General features: G+C 47.7%; 1 protein-coding gene across 1 annotated transcript in view; it reads left to right on the top strand.

The window, feature by feature from the left end:
* The window catches only part of LOC136573650 (kelch-like protein 23), a 33,860-nt gene that overhangs the window by 12,769 nt on the left and 3,482 nt on the right, over positions 1 to 17,609 (top strand). Inside the window, exon 2 of the mRNA XM_066574912.1 lies at positions 10,156 to 10,567. Coding sequence (XP_066431009.1) covers positions 10,156 to 10,567 — 412 coding nt within the window. The remainder of the gene's footprint in view (positions 1 to 10,155; positions 10,568 to 17,609) is intronic.

The following is a 17,609-nucleotide window of genomic DNA, read 5'->3' as shown; positions in this document are numbered from 1 at the left end:
TGCAGCATAAATGAGACATTCCATTTTTTCTGCGGACCGGTATGGTTACAACGATACCAAAATTCTTACATTTTTTTTAGGTTTTCCCACTTTTCTGCAATAAAAACCCTTTTTCTGGGTAATCTTTTTTTTTTTCTAAATTGCTGCATTCAAAGTCCTGTAACTTTCTTATTTTTTGATGTACGGCACTCTATGAGGGCTTATTTTTTGCGAGACGAGCTGTAGATGTTATTGGTACCATTTTGGGGTACATACGGCTTTTTTGATCACTTTTATTGCGTTTTTAGTGAGGCAAAATGCTAAAAATTAGCATTTTGCCTCAGTTTTTTAGCGTTTTTTTAAGCGTTTTTTTCCGTGCACAGTCAAAAGCATGTGCAACTTATTGTACGCGTTGTTACGGACGCGACAATACCAAATATGTGGGATTTTATTTATTTTTTTTACCTTTTTTTATGCTAATCTGAGAAAAAGCATTAAAAAATGCTTTTTTTTACTCTTTTTTTAATATTTTTTTAAATTCTTTTTTTAATCTCTGTTTTTTTTACACTGTTTGTGTCCCTCTGAGGGACTTTAACCACTGCCCTGATGATCGCTGGTATAAGGCATGGCAGAGCTACTGCTCTGCCATGCCTTATCGCTTATACAGCGATCTCAGGCATAGGCAATACAGGACGCCAGTGTCTGGCGTCCTGTTGCCATGGTGATAGGCCGGGCTCTCGCGATGACATCGCGAGTTCCGGCCGGAGACACAGAGGGAGCCGCGCTCCCTCTGTGAACTCTTTCCCTGCCGCGATCTACTTAGTGTGGTGCGAAGGATGTTAGACAGTTTTCTGACTTAATTTGTGCCAATGTTGGAATTATGAAGAGTGGCTCCAGGAAGAAGCAGATTGGTAGCTTAGCCAGGAGAAAGGACAGTCCCAGGTAATATTACTCCCTCCCCCTCCAATTTCCTGGACAGGTTTTGTCCCTGGGTCTGGAGGGTCACATTAATGTAGTTTCTGAAGCCACTTGTAATCTGAATTTTAATTGAAATGTTTACAATTTCTGCTAATCAGTTACAGCTCTATATTGAAAGCGGTAAACCCACAATAAATATCTGCACAAGTTGACATGTTCTAAAAATCAGCACCATAGATCAATTTCCATGTGGGAGAAATATGCATGTGGATGAGACTTATGCCAGAGAATTCTGCAGCATTTCTAGCCCTACACATAGATCCTCTAATTAGGATAACAACATGAAACATTCTTTTACTGATCTTTAGATTTTAGAGATGAGCGGGCACCAAAATGCTCGGGTGCTCGTTACTCGAGACGAACTTTTCGCGATGCTCGAGGGTTCGTTTCGAGTAACGAATCCCATTGAAGTCAATGGGCGACCCGAGCATTTTTGTATATCGCCGATGCTCGCTAAGGTTTTCATTTGTGAAAATCTGGGCAATTCAAGAAAGTGATGGGAATGACACAGAAAAGGATAGGGCAGGCGAGGGGCTACATGTTGGGCTGCATTTGAGGTTCCCAGGTCCCACTATTAAGCCACAATAGCGGCAAGAGCGGGTCCCCCCCCTCCCAACAATTTTTACTTCTGAAAAACCCTCATTAGCAAGGCATACCTTAGCTAAGCACCACACTACCTCCAACAAAGCACAATCACTGCCTGCATGACACTTCGCTGCCACTTCTCCTGGGTTACATGCTGCCCCCCCCCCCCCCCGCACGACCCAGTGTCCACAGCGCACACCAAAGTGTCCCTGCGCAGCCTTCAGCTGCCCTCATGCCACACGCTGGCCTCATAGCCACACCACCCTCATGTCTATTTATAAGTGCATCTGCCATGAGGAGGAACCGGACACACACACTGCAGAGGGTTGGCAGGGCCAGGCAGCAACCCTCTTTAAAAGGGGTGGGGCGATAGCCCACAATGCTGTACAGAAGCAATGAGAAATCCAATCCTGTGCCACCTCCATCAGGAGCTGCACACGTGGGCATAGCAATTGGGAACCCATGTGCCACACACTATTCATTCTGTCAAGGTGTCTGCATGCCCCAGTCAGACCGGGGTTTTTTATAAATAGTCACAGGCAGGTACAACTACGCAATGGGAATTCCGTGTGCACCCACAGCATGGGTGGCTCCCTGGAACCCACCGGCGGTGCATAAATATATCCCATTGCATTGCACATCACAGCTGAGGTAACGTCAGGTTTAATGCAGGTGGGCTTCGGCCCACACTGCATGCCCCAGTCAGACTGGGGTTCTTTAGAAGTGGACACATGCAGTTACAACTCCGTGTGGACCGACAGCATGGGTGGGTCCCAGGAAGCCACCGGCGGTACATAAATATATCCCATTGCATTGCCCATCACAGCTGAGGTAACGTCCGATTAAATGCAGGTGGTCTTCGGCCCACACTGCATGCCCCAGTCTGACCAGGGTTTTTAATACATAGACACTGGCAGGTACAACTCCCTAATGTGAAGTCCCTGTGGACCCACAGCATGGGTGGCTCCCTGAAACCCACCGGCGGTACATAAATATATCCCATTGCATTGCCCATCACAGCTGAGGTAGCGTCAGGTTTAATGCAGGTGGGCTTCGGCCCACACTGCATGCCCCAGTCAGACTGGGGTTCTTTAGAAGTAGACACATGCAGTTACAACTCCGTGTGGACCGACAGCATGGGTGGGTCCCAGGAAGCCACCGGCGGTACATAAATATATCCCATTGCATTGCCCATCACAGCTGAGGTAACGTCCGATTAAATGCAGGTGGTCTTCGGCCCACACTGCATGCCCCAGTCTGACCAGGGTTTTTAATACATAGACACTGGCAGGTACAACTCCCTAATGTAAAGTCTCTGTGGACCCAAAGCATGGGTGGCTCCCTAGAACCCATCGGCGGTACATAAACAAATCCCATTGCAGTGCCCTGGACAGCAGAGCTAACGTCACATACAATATAGGTGTGCTTCGGCCAACAGTGCATGCCGCAGTCAGACTGGTAATATGTACCTTAACAGTAACCGCGTTGGTGGGAATGTGGTGGCGACTGCGGACCTAGTAGCGCGGTTTTATTTAGTTGGTTTTCGGAATGTAGCCAGGATTAAGTGGGCCGAGGCGTGGGTGATGGTGGGGGGCTCTCTTGTTGTGTCGGTAAAGGTGAAATTCTTGAACTGCCACCAGACGGACCAATGCAAAGGTATTTGCCAAGAATGTTTTCATTGTTGGAGGAGGAGGGGGATGTTTTTGAGGCACTACGTGTCCTCTCCACGTGTCCGTGGTTATATGCACCTTAACAGTAACCTGCTGGTGGGAAATGGCCTCGCCACCATCATGTCTTTGGGAAGACTCCGTTTCCACACCCCAGTGACATAGCATTAGCAGCGGTATAGGCAGAGCCCAGAATTAGTAACATTTCAGCGGTAGCATTAGGGACAGGCCCCAGTAACATATCACTAGCAGCATTATAGGGGGAGCGCAGTATTAGTTCCATTTCAGTAGTAGTAGCAGTCCAGACAGGCCCCAGTAATAATTCCGAAGCAGCAGTATAGGGGGAGCACAGTATTAGTTCCATTTCAGTAGTAGTAGCAGTCAAGACAGGCTACAGTAACATTCCTGTTGCAGCAGTTCAGGGAGATAACAGTCTCTTTCATATTTCAGTAGTTGCAGTATAGACAAGGCCCCAGTTACATTTATGTTTATGTAGCAAAAGTGTAGGCCAACCCCACACACCTTGGTGTACCATGAGTGCAGGCGAAGCCCATAAAAATTACTAGGATTACAGCGAGGGCCCAAAAAAATTGGTGTACCAACAGTACTAATATACCTCAGAAAAATTGCCCATGCCCAACCAAGAGGGCAGGTGAAACCCATTAATCGCTTTGGTTAATGTGGCTTAATTTGTAACTAGGCCTGTAGGCAGCCCAGTTAAAATAAAAATTGGTTCAGGTGCAAGTTTCAACGCTTTAATGAGAATTGAAACGTATAAACATTGTTTACTAAAGTAATATGACTGAGCCTTGTGGGCCTAAGAAAAATTGCCCGTTCAGCGTGATTACGTGAGGTTTCAGGAGGAGGAGCAGGAGGAGGAGGATGAATAGAAAACACAGATTGATGAAGCTAAAAGGTCCCCGTTTTTGATGGGGATACAGAACGATGCTTCCATCCGCGGGTGCAGCCTACGTATTGTTTAGGTATCACTGCTGTCTGCTGGTGGAGAAGAGAAGTCTGGGGAAATCCAGGCTTTGTTCATCTTTATGAGTGTAAGCCTGTCGGCACTGTCAGTTGACAGGCAGGTACGCTTATCCGTGATGATTCCCCCAGCCGCACTAAACACCCTCTCTGACAAGACACTAGCCGCAGGACAAGCAAGCACCTCTAGGGCATATAGCGCGAGTTCAGGCCACGTGTTCAGCTTCGACACCCAGTAGTTGTAGGGGGCAGAGGCGTCACGGAGGATGGTCGTGCGATCGGCTACGTACTCCCTCACCATCCTTTTACAGTGCTCCCGCCGACTCAGCCCTGACTGGGGAGCGGTGACACAGTCTTGCTGGGGAGCCATAAAGCTGGCAAAGGCCTTGGAGAGTGTTCCCCTGCCTGTGCTGTACATGCTGCCTGATCACCGCGCCTCCCCTGCTACCTGGCCCTCGGAACTGCGCCTTCTGCCACTAGCGCTGTCGGATGGGAATTTTACCATCAGTTTGTCCGCCAGGGTCCTGTGGTATAGCATCACTCTCGAACCCCTTTCCTCTTCGCGTATGAGAGTGGAAAGGTTCTCGTTATACCGTGGGTCGAGCAGTATGTACACCCAGTAATCCGTAGTGGCCAGAATGCGTGTAACGCGAGGGTCACGAGAAAGGCATCCTAACATGAAGTCCGCCATGTGTGCCAGGGCACCTGTACACAACACATGGCTGTCCTCACTAGGAAGATCAATTTCAGGATCCTCCTCCTCCTCAGGCCATACACGCTGAAAGGATGACAGGCAAGCAGCATGGGTACCCTCAGCAGTGGGCCAAGCTGTCTCTTCCCCTCCTCCTCATGCTCCCCCCCCCTCCTCCTCCTCAATGCGCTGAGATATAGACATGAGGGTGCTCTGACTATCCAGCGACATACTGTCGTTTCCGAGCGCAAAGCGTCTGCCTTTGTGCTTTGCAGGGAACTTCTCAAGAGGCATAGCAGAGGAATGGTGACGCTAATGATTGCAGCATCGCCGCTCACCATCTGGGTAGACTCCTCAAAGTTTCCGAGGACCTGGCAGATGTCTGCCAACCAGGCCCACTCTTCTGTAAAAAATTGAGGAGGCTGACTCCCACTACGCCGCCCATGTTGGAGTTGGTATTCCACTATAGCTCTACGCTGCTCATAGAGCCTGGCCAACATGTGGAGCGTAGAGTTCCACCGTGTGGGCACGTCACACAGCAGTCGGTGCACTGGCAGATTAAACTGATGTTGCAGGGTCCGCAGGGTGGCAGCGTCCATCTTGGACTTGCGGAAATGTACGCTGAGACGGCGCACCTTTCCGAGCAGGTCTGACAAGCGTGGGTAGCTTTTCAGAAAGCGCTGAACCACCAAATTAAAGACGTGGGCCAGGCATGGCATGTGCGTGAGGCTGCAGAGCCGCCACCAGGTTACGGCCGTTGTCACACACGACCATGCCCGGTTGGAGGCTGAGCGGCGAAAGCCAGCAGTCGGTCTGCTCTGTCAGACCCTGCAGCAGTTCGTGGGCCGTGTGCCTCTTCTCTCCTAAGCTGAGTAGTTTCAGCATGGCCTGCTGGAGCTTGCCCACCGCTGTGCTGCCACCCCGCGCGACATCGACTGGTGGCGACGTGCTGCTGCTGACACATCTTGATTGCGAGACAGAGGTTGCATAGGAGGAGGAGGAGGGTGGTTTAGTGGAGGAAGCATACACCGCCGCAGATACCAGCACCGAGCTGGGGCCCGCAATTCTGGGGGTGGGTAGGACGTGAGCGGTCCCAGGCTCTGACTCTGTCCCAGCCTCCACTAAATTCACCCAATGTGCCGTCAGGGAGATATAGTGGCCCTGCCCGCCTGTGCTTGTCCACGTGTCCGTTGTTAAGTGGACCTTGGCAGTAACCGCGTTGGTGAGGGCGCGTACAATGTTGCGGGAAATGTGGTCGTGCAGGGCTGGGACGGCACATCGGGAAAAGTAGTGGCGACTGGGAACCGAGTAGCGCAGGGCCGCCGCCGCCATCATGTGTTTGAAAGCCTCCGTTTCCACAAGCCTATACGGCAGCATCTCCAGGCTGATCAATTTGGCTATGTGCACGTTTAACGCTTGAGCGTGCGGGTGAGTGGCGGCGTACTTGCGCTTGCGCTCAAACAGTTGCGCTATCAACGGCTGGACGCTGCGCTGAGAGACATTGCTGGATGGGGCCGAGGACAGCGGAGGTGAGGGTGTGGGTGCAGGCCGGGAGACGGTCGTGCCTGTGTCCTGAGAGGGGGGTTGGATCTCAGTGGCAGGTTGGGGCACAGGGGGAGAGGCAGTGGTGCAAACCGGAGGCGGTGAACGGCCTTCGTCCCACCTTGTGGGGTGCTTGGCCATCATATGCCTGCGCATGCTGGTGGTGGTGAGGCTGGTGGTGGTGGTTTCCCGGCTGATCTTGGCGCGACAAACCTTGCACACCACAGTTTGTTGGTTGTCTGCACTCTCAGTGAAAAACTGCCACACCTTTGAGCACCTCGACCTCTGCAGGGTGGCATGGCGCGAGGGGGCGCTTTGGGAAACAGTTGGTGGATTATTCGGTCTGGCCCTGCCTCTACCCCTGGCCACCGCACTGCCTCTTCCAACCTGCCCTGCTGCTGCACTTGCCTCCCCCTCTGAAGACCTGTCCTCAGTAGGCTTAGCAAACCAGGTGGGGTCAGTCACCTCATCGTCCAGCTGCTCTTCCTCCAAATCCTCTGTGCGCTCCTCCCTTGGACTTACTGCCCTTACTACTACCTCACTGATAGACAACTGTGTCTCATCGTCATCGTCCTCCTCACCCACTGAAAGCTCTTGAGACAGTTGCCGGAAGTCCCCAGCCTCATCCCCGGACCCCGGGAACTTTCCAAAGGTTGGGCATCGGTCACGACAAACTCCTTCGGTGGGAGAGGAACCATTGCTGCCCATTATGGGCAGGGGCCCGAGAACAGTTCCTGGGAGTCTGCCTGCTCCTCAGAATGTGTCATTTTCATGGAGTGAGGAGGCTGTGAGGAAGGAGCAGCAGCCAGAGGATTCAGAGTTGCAGCAGTGGACGGCCTAGAAGTCTGGGTGGTCGATAGATTGCTGGATGCACTTTCTGCCATCCACGACAGGACCTGCTCACACTGCTCATTTTCTAATAAAGGTCTACCGCGTGGACCCATTAATTGTGAGATGAATGTGGGGACGCCAGAAACGTGTCTCTCTCCTAATCCCGCAGCAGTTGGCTGCGATACACCTGGATCAGGAGCTCGGCCTGTGCCCACACCCTGACTTGGGCCTCCGCGTCCTCGCCCGCATCCACGTCCTCTAGGCCTACCCCTACCCCTCAGCATGGTGTATTACGAGTAGAGCAGAAACAGAACGCTGTAATTAAATGTGCCGCTTATTGGCCTGTGGTTGGAGGCTGACTTCGCTTACGGAACGCACAGCAGAGCCAGGAAACAATTTTGCGCACGCCTGTAGTGAGACGTAGGTGCGTAGGACTGAGCTAGTGGAATTCACAGCGCAGAAGCAGTCAAGTGGCCAAAGGGCAGTGGTACGCCTTAAGTATTTTGCTTCAATTTGTTTAAATGGTGAGCTGAAACACCAGACAGATACTGTATGCAGCGTATATATTGTATACTCTTTCCCTCTGGCGCTATGACGGCGGTGATGTAACGGGCACAGCAGAGCCAGGAAACAATTTTGCGCACGCCTGTAGTGAGACGTAGGTGCGTAGGACTGAGCTAGTGGAATTCACAGCGCAGAAGCAGTCAAGTCGCCAAAGGCCAGTGGTACGCCTTAAGTATTTTGCTTCAATTTGTTTAAATGGTGAGCTGAAACACCAGACAGATACTGTATGCAGCGTATATATTGTATACTGTTTCCCTCTGGCGCTATTACGGCGGTGATGTAACGGGCACAGCAGAGCCAGTAAACAATTTTGCGCACGCCTGTAGTGAGACGTAGGTGCGTAGGACTGATCTAGTGGAATTCACAGCGCAGAAGCAGTCAACTCGCCAAAGGACAGTGGTACGCCTTAAGTATTTTGCTTCAATTTTTTTTAAATGGTGAGCTGAAACACCAGACAGATACTGTATGCAGCGTATATATTGTATACTCTTTCCCTCTGGCGCTATGACGGCGGTGATGTAACGGGCACAGCAGAGCCAGGAAACAATTTTGCGCACGCCTGCTGTAACGCTTAGCTGCGTATTAATTAGGACTACTACCCCCAGCAGACACGCAGTACACTGAAGACGGTCACAGGCAGCCCAAAGATAGTATTTTTCCCCAATTTTTTTGAAAAAGCCCACTGCCAATATAGACAGTATATCTTTTTCACCTTTCCCTCTCTCCCTGCCTCACCAGTACTGCCCCTATACTCTGTACAATGACTGCAGACTGAGGACACAATGGTCTGCACGCCTAATATACAAAAAAAAAAAATTGTGCAACACTGCTAAAAGCAGCCTCAACAGATGTGGCCCTAAGAAGGACCGTTGGGGTTCTTGAAGACTAAAATAACACCTAACGCTCTCCCTATAGCAGCAGCAGCACCACCAGCACTTTCCCTAATCTCTGTCAGATTGCATCTGTGGCGAGCCGCGGGCGGGGCAGATTTTAATACTCGGGTGACACCTGATCTCCCCAGCCACTCACTGCAGGGGAATAGTATAGGGCTGGAACGTCACAGGAGGAAGTTGTAATGCCTTCTCTGTCTTTCTATTGGCCAGAAAAGCGCGCTAACGTCTCAAAGATGAAAGTGAAAGTAACCCGAACATCGCGTGGTACTTGTTACGAGTAACGAGCATCTCGAACACGCTAATACTCGAACAAGCATCAAGCTCGGACGAGTACGCTCGCTCATCTCTATTAGATTTTGACAGTTTGGTTAATGATTTTTTTTAGAACTACAATCTGATCTGTAATACATATATGCCAATTTTACAGCAAATTAATGAGCATAATAAAATATCCATATACAGTACTATTCCCTTGTTTTGCCAGATCGTTAACTGCGTTTACTCTATTCTAAAACCATAATTCTGATGGATATATGCTCTTTGTAAAAAAACAATCCAGCCTCTGGAAGAAGTTGTTGTTTTGCTGCAATACTCGGCATGCAATTCCATCTCAGGCAGATATGTAAATGATGAGAGTTGTGGGGTGATTAGATGAACAGTTTTGGCACCAGAGGCCCTAAAAGTGGTTCCCCCCTTGGCCTATAAAAGGCTCTCGGAGGCTTCTTGGGTGCAGTTACCTCTTCTTCCACTTGTGTAGAGCTTGTTGTCCACTTGACCCCTCTATGACGCAGAGAAGAGATTTCACCCGTTACCAGAGTCTGAGAGGGGAGCATTATTGGGATGTGAGAAGCTGGATGGTCGTATCCATGAATTGCCACCACTTGGATCATTCTGACCAGACTGTTAGAAGGTGTTGGGACCAGTGGATGTGTCAGGGCACACAAGGTGACTGGGCTCAGGACGCCCCCTAAAGACCACCAGTAGAGAGGATTGTCTGATCGTCTGACAAGCATAAGCAACTCCAACTATTTCCTTGTCTGCCATCCAGAGACAGTCTGCGCTATTGTTACACCTCCGTGTCTGTCGGAACCATTTCCAGGAGCTTAGCCGAAGGACATTTGGTCTCATGTTGCTGTAAAATATCCCGTTCTGTGTGAAAGCACTCTACACAATCTAGCACTAGCTAATCAGTGCTGATAATGCCAGACTCTGCTAGGACACATTCCGTTGGCAAAGCTAACACCGAATTGTCAATTTATTCATAAATTTTCAGGAGGAATAACAGAGAAATTATACAATGCAGAGTTATATGAAAAGATGTTCTGGAACTGATGTCATATTAGAAAATACTAATCTAGCAATGCAATAACTGAATACACTTATAAGTTACATTCATCCATGATTTTGTAGTAATTATTTTCTCATGTGTTTTGGATCATAACAGGAAACCTGGTGATTGTGACTGGTGGATATTTCCGTGGAGATTTCGTATGGTACAGCATAGACTGGGTTCTCATTTATGATTCTTCCAAAAACTGTTGGACAGAAGGGCCCCCTATGAAGATTTCCCGAAACTGCCATTGTGCTGTGGGAATAGGACTCCACCTCTATGTCATTGGTGGCAGCACAGATGAGGGTGTAATTGCAGATGTAGAGAGGTTGGACCTAGCAAAGATGACATGGGAGAGCCGAAGCCCTCTTATTAGACCTGTTGAAAGAGGAGCAGCTGTCGGTGTTGAGTACAACCTGTATGTTATATGTGGTCGTGATGAGAATGGGGACGTCTATAGTGGGATACAGAGGCTGAACACAGAGACGGATGTGTGGGATGTAATAACTCACTCTCCTATGCCCAGGTACAGTATAACTATTCTTCAGATGTCCTTTGTAGACTATTGATCAATCTGAATTGTTTAACACATACATTGTTCTGCTTGACTAAAACTCTTTAAAATTATAGCTTAAAGGGGTTGTCTCAGGAAAAGAACTTAAAAAAGTTGTCATGGTGGGGACAATTTGTAAAAAAATTGCTACAAATATGTTAAAACAATAAAAGCAGTCATACTCACCAATTTGTTCCTACGGTGAACCAGCGTTCCTCCCATACGTTTGGGGTGGAATATATGAAAATTGTAATTTTTCATTTTCATGGCCCATTGCTGAAAAAAAAATTCGACAAACACCACTTATTTCCAAAATGGAGTCACTTTTAGAGGGTTCCCACAGTAGTGGCATCTTAGGGGGCCATGCAAATGTAACACAGCAACCAAAGATTATTCCAGCAAACTCTGCGCTCTTTCTCTTTTGAACCTTACCTCGTAAAACTAAAAAAAAATGGTTCTATCCAACATGGTTTTTTTGGGGAAAAAGGCGCGCGCCAAAAACCACTCGTCTGACTTCGCACTTAAGAGGTTATCCAACAATCAGTAGGATTGCCTAAAAACCCCTGTACCTTCCTAATTACTAAAACCATATTGGAAAATGCACTCAGATATGTATTTTTGGTGGTGTGTTTGTTGGTGTGTTCACATGTTCGTCTTTTACAGGCGCAAAATACTCACACCTGCAAAAGATAAGACATCTGTGCGCTGGGAAGGTCTGTGCAGCACGGAAAGATTCCCTGCCAAGAGTCCTCTCATCACTGAACACTGTGAATAAAGGAATTCCCTGCCACAGCTGTCCTTCTGCCGCCAGCCCCATTGAAAGCAATGGGATGCAGGCAACCCCTGCAGTGATTTTCGGGGAAGGGCTTGAAATATAAGCCCTTCCCTAAAAATCATCCCTAGCTGGTGTAAAAAAAAAAAAAAACATCACCTCTCCGACGCTGCCAGCGCTCCTGCGTGTCTTGTCACTGGCTCCCTGGCACTCTTCTGCAGCTTTTTCTCCTGCTGGGCATTTAAAAATCCCTGCCTCCTGAAAGGGCTGTGTCTGATTGGCTGAGCGCTCAGCCAATCACAGGCAATGCTTAGCCATTCATTGAATGACAGCTGAGCACTGCGTGTGATTGGCCACAGCGCTCAACCAATCAGAGGCAGCGCTCAGCCATTCATTGAATTCAATGAATTCAAAGAGCAAAAGAGTGCCGGGGAGCCAGCAACAATAAAATGCGCAGGAGCCCAGACAGCGGTGGAGAGGTGATGAATTTTTTTTTTATTTTTTACATCAGCTAGGGATGATTTTCAGGGAAGGGCTTAGATTTCAAGCCCTTCCCCAAAAATCACTGGGGAGTTGCCTGCATCCGATTGCTTTCAATGGGGCGGCTGCAGCACTGGCCCCATTGAAAGCAATGGGAGAACATCGTGGTCCTCTACCACAGCCGCGACAGCTGTTGCAGAGGATCGCGATCTTCTCCATATGTTTTCAATGGGCACGAAGCTACTGTTACGCGCAAAAAAAAATTGCTCGCCTGAATGAGCCCTTAAGGTGATTTTCTGGCTCTAAACTAATGAAGACCTATCCTCAAGCGGGTCCTCCACTCAGGATCCCCAAGGATCAGCTGATTGAAGTGACAGCAGCGCCCTGGTGAGCTCTGCTGACACTTCAGCCCATACCAAGCACAGCACCATACATTGTATAGCAGCCATGCCTGGTATTGCAGCTCAATCCCAGTCACTTAAATGGGTCTGAGCTGCTCTCAGGCCATTAGACCAATGAATGAAGCATCATAGTCCTGAGAGGAGGCTGCAGCGCTTAACCAATTGCCACAACTTCTTCAGTCAGCTGATTGGCAGGGACCCCAGGCAGTAGACCCCCACCAATCTTCATTCATGATCTATTCTGTGGATACGTCATCAATAGTTTACTCCTGGAACATTCCTTTAATAAACATATACTTTAATACCCTTTTCATATACTTTACCCTTGCCACTCTTGTCTCCTCTTGTCACCAAACTTAGCAGTACACTTGTGGTCACACCCATCTCACAAAAAAGAAACTAGATAGTTGATTTAGTTGTAAAGCTGCTATAATCACAAAGTTTTCTGAACTAGCAAGATCCCTCTACAGATGGAGACGGCTTGTAATTCCCTATTTGGTAAGATATTCAAGTTACTTCAGCTATCTACCTGTCTCAGCAAGGAGGGCTAAAGTAATTCAAGCCAAGAAATGCAGCAATTCCTACTCTTCCAAATACTGAAATGAATGAATAATGCAACCTGCTTGTGTATAAAGCAAATAAACGGTTCTGGTGCTTCTTGTCTCCACCAGAGTTATGGGTGGATACATGGGCTGGCCGCCCACATCTCGTGATTGGTTGCTGGATACACGCCTGCACTGAGCTGAGCTGCGGAGATTCAGAAGGCGCTTTTCTGGCCCATGCTCTGCTAACCTGTGCCAAGTATGTTTGCGCTGCTTTACCATCATCACCATCATTTCCCCAGCAGGCTCCTGTCACTGTCGCAGCCGCTCTCCCTTCTTCCCTCCCGACTCCTTTGCTGACAGTCAGCCCCACGGCCTGCCTTATAAGCTGCGTGCTGCTGTAGTCCTCCGGCACTGAAGGCAGCTGTGCTGTCACCTGGGCAGCCCCGCTGTGTCTCTCCCCGTAACCCGCTGACTGTCAGATCTCCCCGTCGGATAGCGCCTAGTAGCCGTGGTAACTCGACCACAACGGGAAGCCGGCTCACCCACAGCAGCTGAGAACTGGTTGGAACAAATGAGACAGTACAGCAGGATCTGGAGGAACAGAGTTGCTGGAGAGTGTGGGGAAGGGCTTGGGACAAAGCAGTCGAGCGAGGCCAGGAGAAAAAGGAAAAACATACTTGCCGGAGGGGGGCCAGAAAAGCAGCTTCTGAATATTTGCCGCTCAGCTCGGTGCAGGTGTGTACCTAGCAGACAATCATGAGCTGTGGGTGTTCCCTCTAGCTCTGGCCGGCCAGCCCATGTCTCCAGCCATAACTCTGGCGGAGACAAGATGCACCAGTACCCAAATAAACTGCACAAAGTACTCATTTTGCAATTTCTAGATTGGAATCTATCCTAAGAGGTTTATAGGTGGATTACTGGAAATACATTTTGAAAGAGACGACATGTTAGGACAACCGCATTGGTAGATGCAGGTACAATAATAAAATGTTTGCTGGTGATCAGATGCTATCACTGGGGAAAAGGAGGCAGATGACTGCTGAATGGGAAATGTACTATATGTTTTTTTAATTGTCTTTTTACAGCTGTATGTGTTTATTTTTTATTGCTGTAACTAATTTTATGTTAATCCTGTCTTTAAGTTAAATTGCTCCACCAGTTTATCCCCTTCCTGACATTTTATAGAATCCTAGAATGGTAGAGTTGGAAGGGACCTCCTTGGTCATTGGGTCCACCCCCCTGCTCAGTGCAGGATTCACTAAATTATCCCAGACAGATGTTTGTCCAGCCTCTGAAGACTTCCGTTGAAGGAGAACTCCCGTAGCAACCTGTTCCACTCATTGATCCCCCTTACTGTCTAATATCTAATCTGTGTCTCCTCCCATTCAGTTTCATCCCATTGCTTCTAGTCTTTCCTTGTGCAGATTAGAATAGGGCTGATCCCTCTGCACTGTGACAGCCCTTCAGATATTTGTCTCCTCTCAGCCTTCTTTTTTTGTAAGCTAAACATTCCCAGATCCTTTAACCGTTCCTCATGGGACATGATTTGCAGACCGCTCACCATCTTGGTAGCTATTCTCTGAACTTGCTCCAGTTGGCTATGTCTTTTTTTAAATTGGGGTGCCCAAAACTGGACACAGTATTCCAGATAAGGTTTAACTTAGGAAGAGTAGACGGCAACAATTACACAGTGTGTGTATAAACAAACGTCCAGCTGTGCAAGCAGCTGCCGACACATTACAATGTTCTCCTCGCGGCTGGGGGCACATACCATTGTTCTCCTCGCAGCTGCCAACACATTCCATTGTTCTCGTCACAGCTGGCGGCACATACCATTGTTTTCCTCGCAGCTGCAGACACATTCCATTGTTCTCCTTGTGTCTACAGGCACATTCCATTGTTCTCGCGGCTACAGGCACATTCCATTGTTCTCCTCGCAGCTGGTGGCACATTCCATTATTCTCCTCGCAGTTGGCGGCACATTCCATTGTTCTCCTCGCAGCTGGCAGCACATTCCATTATTCTCCTCGCAGTTGGCGGCACATTCCATTGTTTTCCTCACAGCTGGCAGCACATTCCATTGTTCTCCTCACAGCTGCCGACACATTCCATTGTTCTCATCGCAGCTGGCAGCACATACCATTGTTTTCCTCGCAGCTGCCGACACATTCCATTGTTCTCCTTGTGGCTACAGGCACATTCCATTGTTCTCCTCGCAGTTGGCGGCACATTCCATTGTTCTCCTCGCAGTTGGCGGCACATTCCATTGTTCTCCTCGCAGCTGCAGGCACATTCCATTGTTCTCCTAGCAGCTGCAGGAACATTCCATTGTTTTTCTCACAGCTGGCGGCACATTTCATTGTTCTCCTCACAGCTGGTGGCACATTCCATTGTTCTCCTTACAGCAGGTGGCACATTCCATCATTCTCCTCGCAGGTGGCAACACATTCCATTGTTCTCCTTGCAGCTGGCGGCACATTCCATTGTTCTCCTCGCAGCTGCTGGCACATTCCATTGTTCTCCTCACAGCTGCTGGCACATTCCATTGTTCTCCTCACAGCTGGCGGCACATACCATTGTTTTCCTCTCAGCTGGCGGCACATTCCATTGTTCTCCTCGCAGCTGTCGGCACATTCCATTGTTTTCCTCGCAGGTGGAGGCACATTTCGTTGTTCTCCACACATTTCTGTCCTTAAGAACATCCAGCCATTAGATCCTTCCTACTCTCTTTCTGAGTCAACTGAAATATGCCTTTCTGAACTCCAAACTTGAGGTCTCAGTTTTCTCTGAATAGCATGATCACTGCCTCCTAAGGTCCCAGTCAACCTTAGTTCCTCGACTATTTCCTCCATGTTGGTAACATTTACATAAAGGTGATTGCACGGACACAGGCGCTACAATTGCCATGAGTGATTTAACTTCTGAGATGCCATGGTCAACTGTGATCATGTCATTTAAATGGTTTACAGAGGGAGCCTTCTGTACCCCATTGGCCAGCAAAACAAGATTGCATGGTGCCAATGTGTTGCTATAGCAGCCAGAGGTGGCATTTACATCTAAGATTATGGGAGCCTCTGCCAGGACCTAATAGGATGCCTGTAGTGAGATTTCAAAACAGAAGTACGACAATATAAAAGTGATTGCATGGTGTAGCTAAGCAAAAAAATTAAAATTAAAAAGTGAAAAAAATGTTTGGAAATATATTTCGTTAAGAAAATACATTATTATGTAAAACGATAAGTAAATAAAATGTATGTGGTAGTTGGTAAGTAATGGGTATTCCTGTATTCGTGACGACTTGAACTATAAAATTAACATGTTACTTATCCTGAACAGAAGTTTAAAAAGAGCAATGCCAGAATTGCTGTTTTTAATTCACCTCGCCTCTCACACAATGAAAAAAATGTGATCAAACCGTTATATGCACCTCAAAATGATACGAGTGAAAATGCCAACTCACCCTGCAAAAAGGAAACCCCCACGTGGCTTTCACCCCAAAAATTAAAATGCCACAGTCTCAGACTACAGCGATGCAAAAGAAAAATGCTTTTATTATGCATCAGTAGTAAATCATAAAACAGCTATATAACTTTGGCATCACTATAATCGTACTCACCTACCAAATAAAGTGAATGATTCATATTGTGATGTAAACTTGTAAAAACCAAATAAAAATTTCAGAACTGCTGTTTTTATTTCTTACAACCTCCCCAAAAAAGGGAATGAAAACTGTTCAAGAAAAATAGATACACTAGTAAAATACAACTTATCCTGCAAAACACAAAGCTCCATCAACTGAGAAGTATAGTGTCGTTGCTGTCTGGATATGGGGATGTAAAAAACTGTTTTTCGATGTAGTACTGCCATTAGGGCTCCTGCGCACTTGCGTTTTTTTTAACGCAATTATCAACAGGACTTTCTAATGTTAAAAGCACATTGCACAAAAACCGCAAAGCACAAACTTGCTATGCGTTTTTAATATCCTATTAACATTGTCAAATCCTGTTAATATCCTATTGACATTTGCGTTAAAAAAACGCAGTAATAACGCAGCGTTAAAAAAACGCAAGTGGGTAGGAGCCCTAATGGTACTGAAAATAGGATTAACATATCATTTATAATGCATGGTAATCAGGATAAGAAAACAAAACAATACCAAAGTTGCTGCTTTTTTGTTCATATTGCCTCCAAAAAAAAATCTGAACAAAGGTACCTTCCTTGTACCTCTTTAGGGTGCGTTCAGATAAGCGTGTTTTTGTGCATACATACGCACGCACAAAAACACGCTTGTATTTACAACAATACATTCCCTATGGTGTGTGCACATGTCCGTACTTTGCAGGTGTGTGCCTGCAAAGAGAGGACATGCGTTCACCATAGGGAATGCACGCTTTGTTTTCAATGGAGCCGCAGCTACTGCTGGCGGCTCCTTTGAAGACAACGGTCTGCCGGCACCTCTGCATTCTTTTTCAGGAAAGGGCTTTACATATAAGCTCTTCCCTGAAAAAGAAAAATTGTAGTGTAAAAAAGAAAAAATGCAGGCATTCTCTTCAATGGAGTCGCGGCTGCTGCCGGCGGCTCCATTGAAAACAATGGTCTGCTGGCACACCTGAATTGTTTTTCAGGAAAGAGCTTTACATATAAGCCCTTCCCTCAAAAAGAAAAATTTTAGTGTAAAAAAAAAAGTACTTACCTGTCCGCCGCTGCTGTGTCCCCCGTGGGGATGAAGAACACATCTGCCGCATTCAGCAGATGTGTCCTTCATCCCCACTAGTTAAAAGAATTCCCTGCTGCTACATCTGCCACATCTGTGGCAG

This window comes from Eleutherodactylus coqui, chromosome 7 (assembly GCF_035609145.1).
Source record: "Eleutherodactylus coqui strain aEleCoq1 chromosome 7, aEleCoq1.hap1, whole genome shotgun sequence".
NCBI classification, from domain to species: Eukaryota; Metazoa; Chordata; class Amphibia; order Anura; family Eleutherodactylidae; genus Eleutherodactylus; species Eleutherodactylus coqui.
The sequence above is the reverse complement of the archived record's forward strand: the minus strand, read 5'-3'. Positions and strand labels throughout refer to the sequence as shown.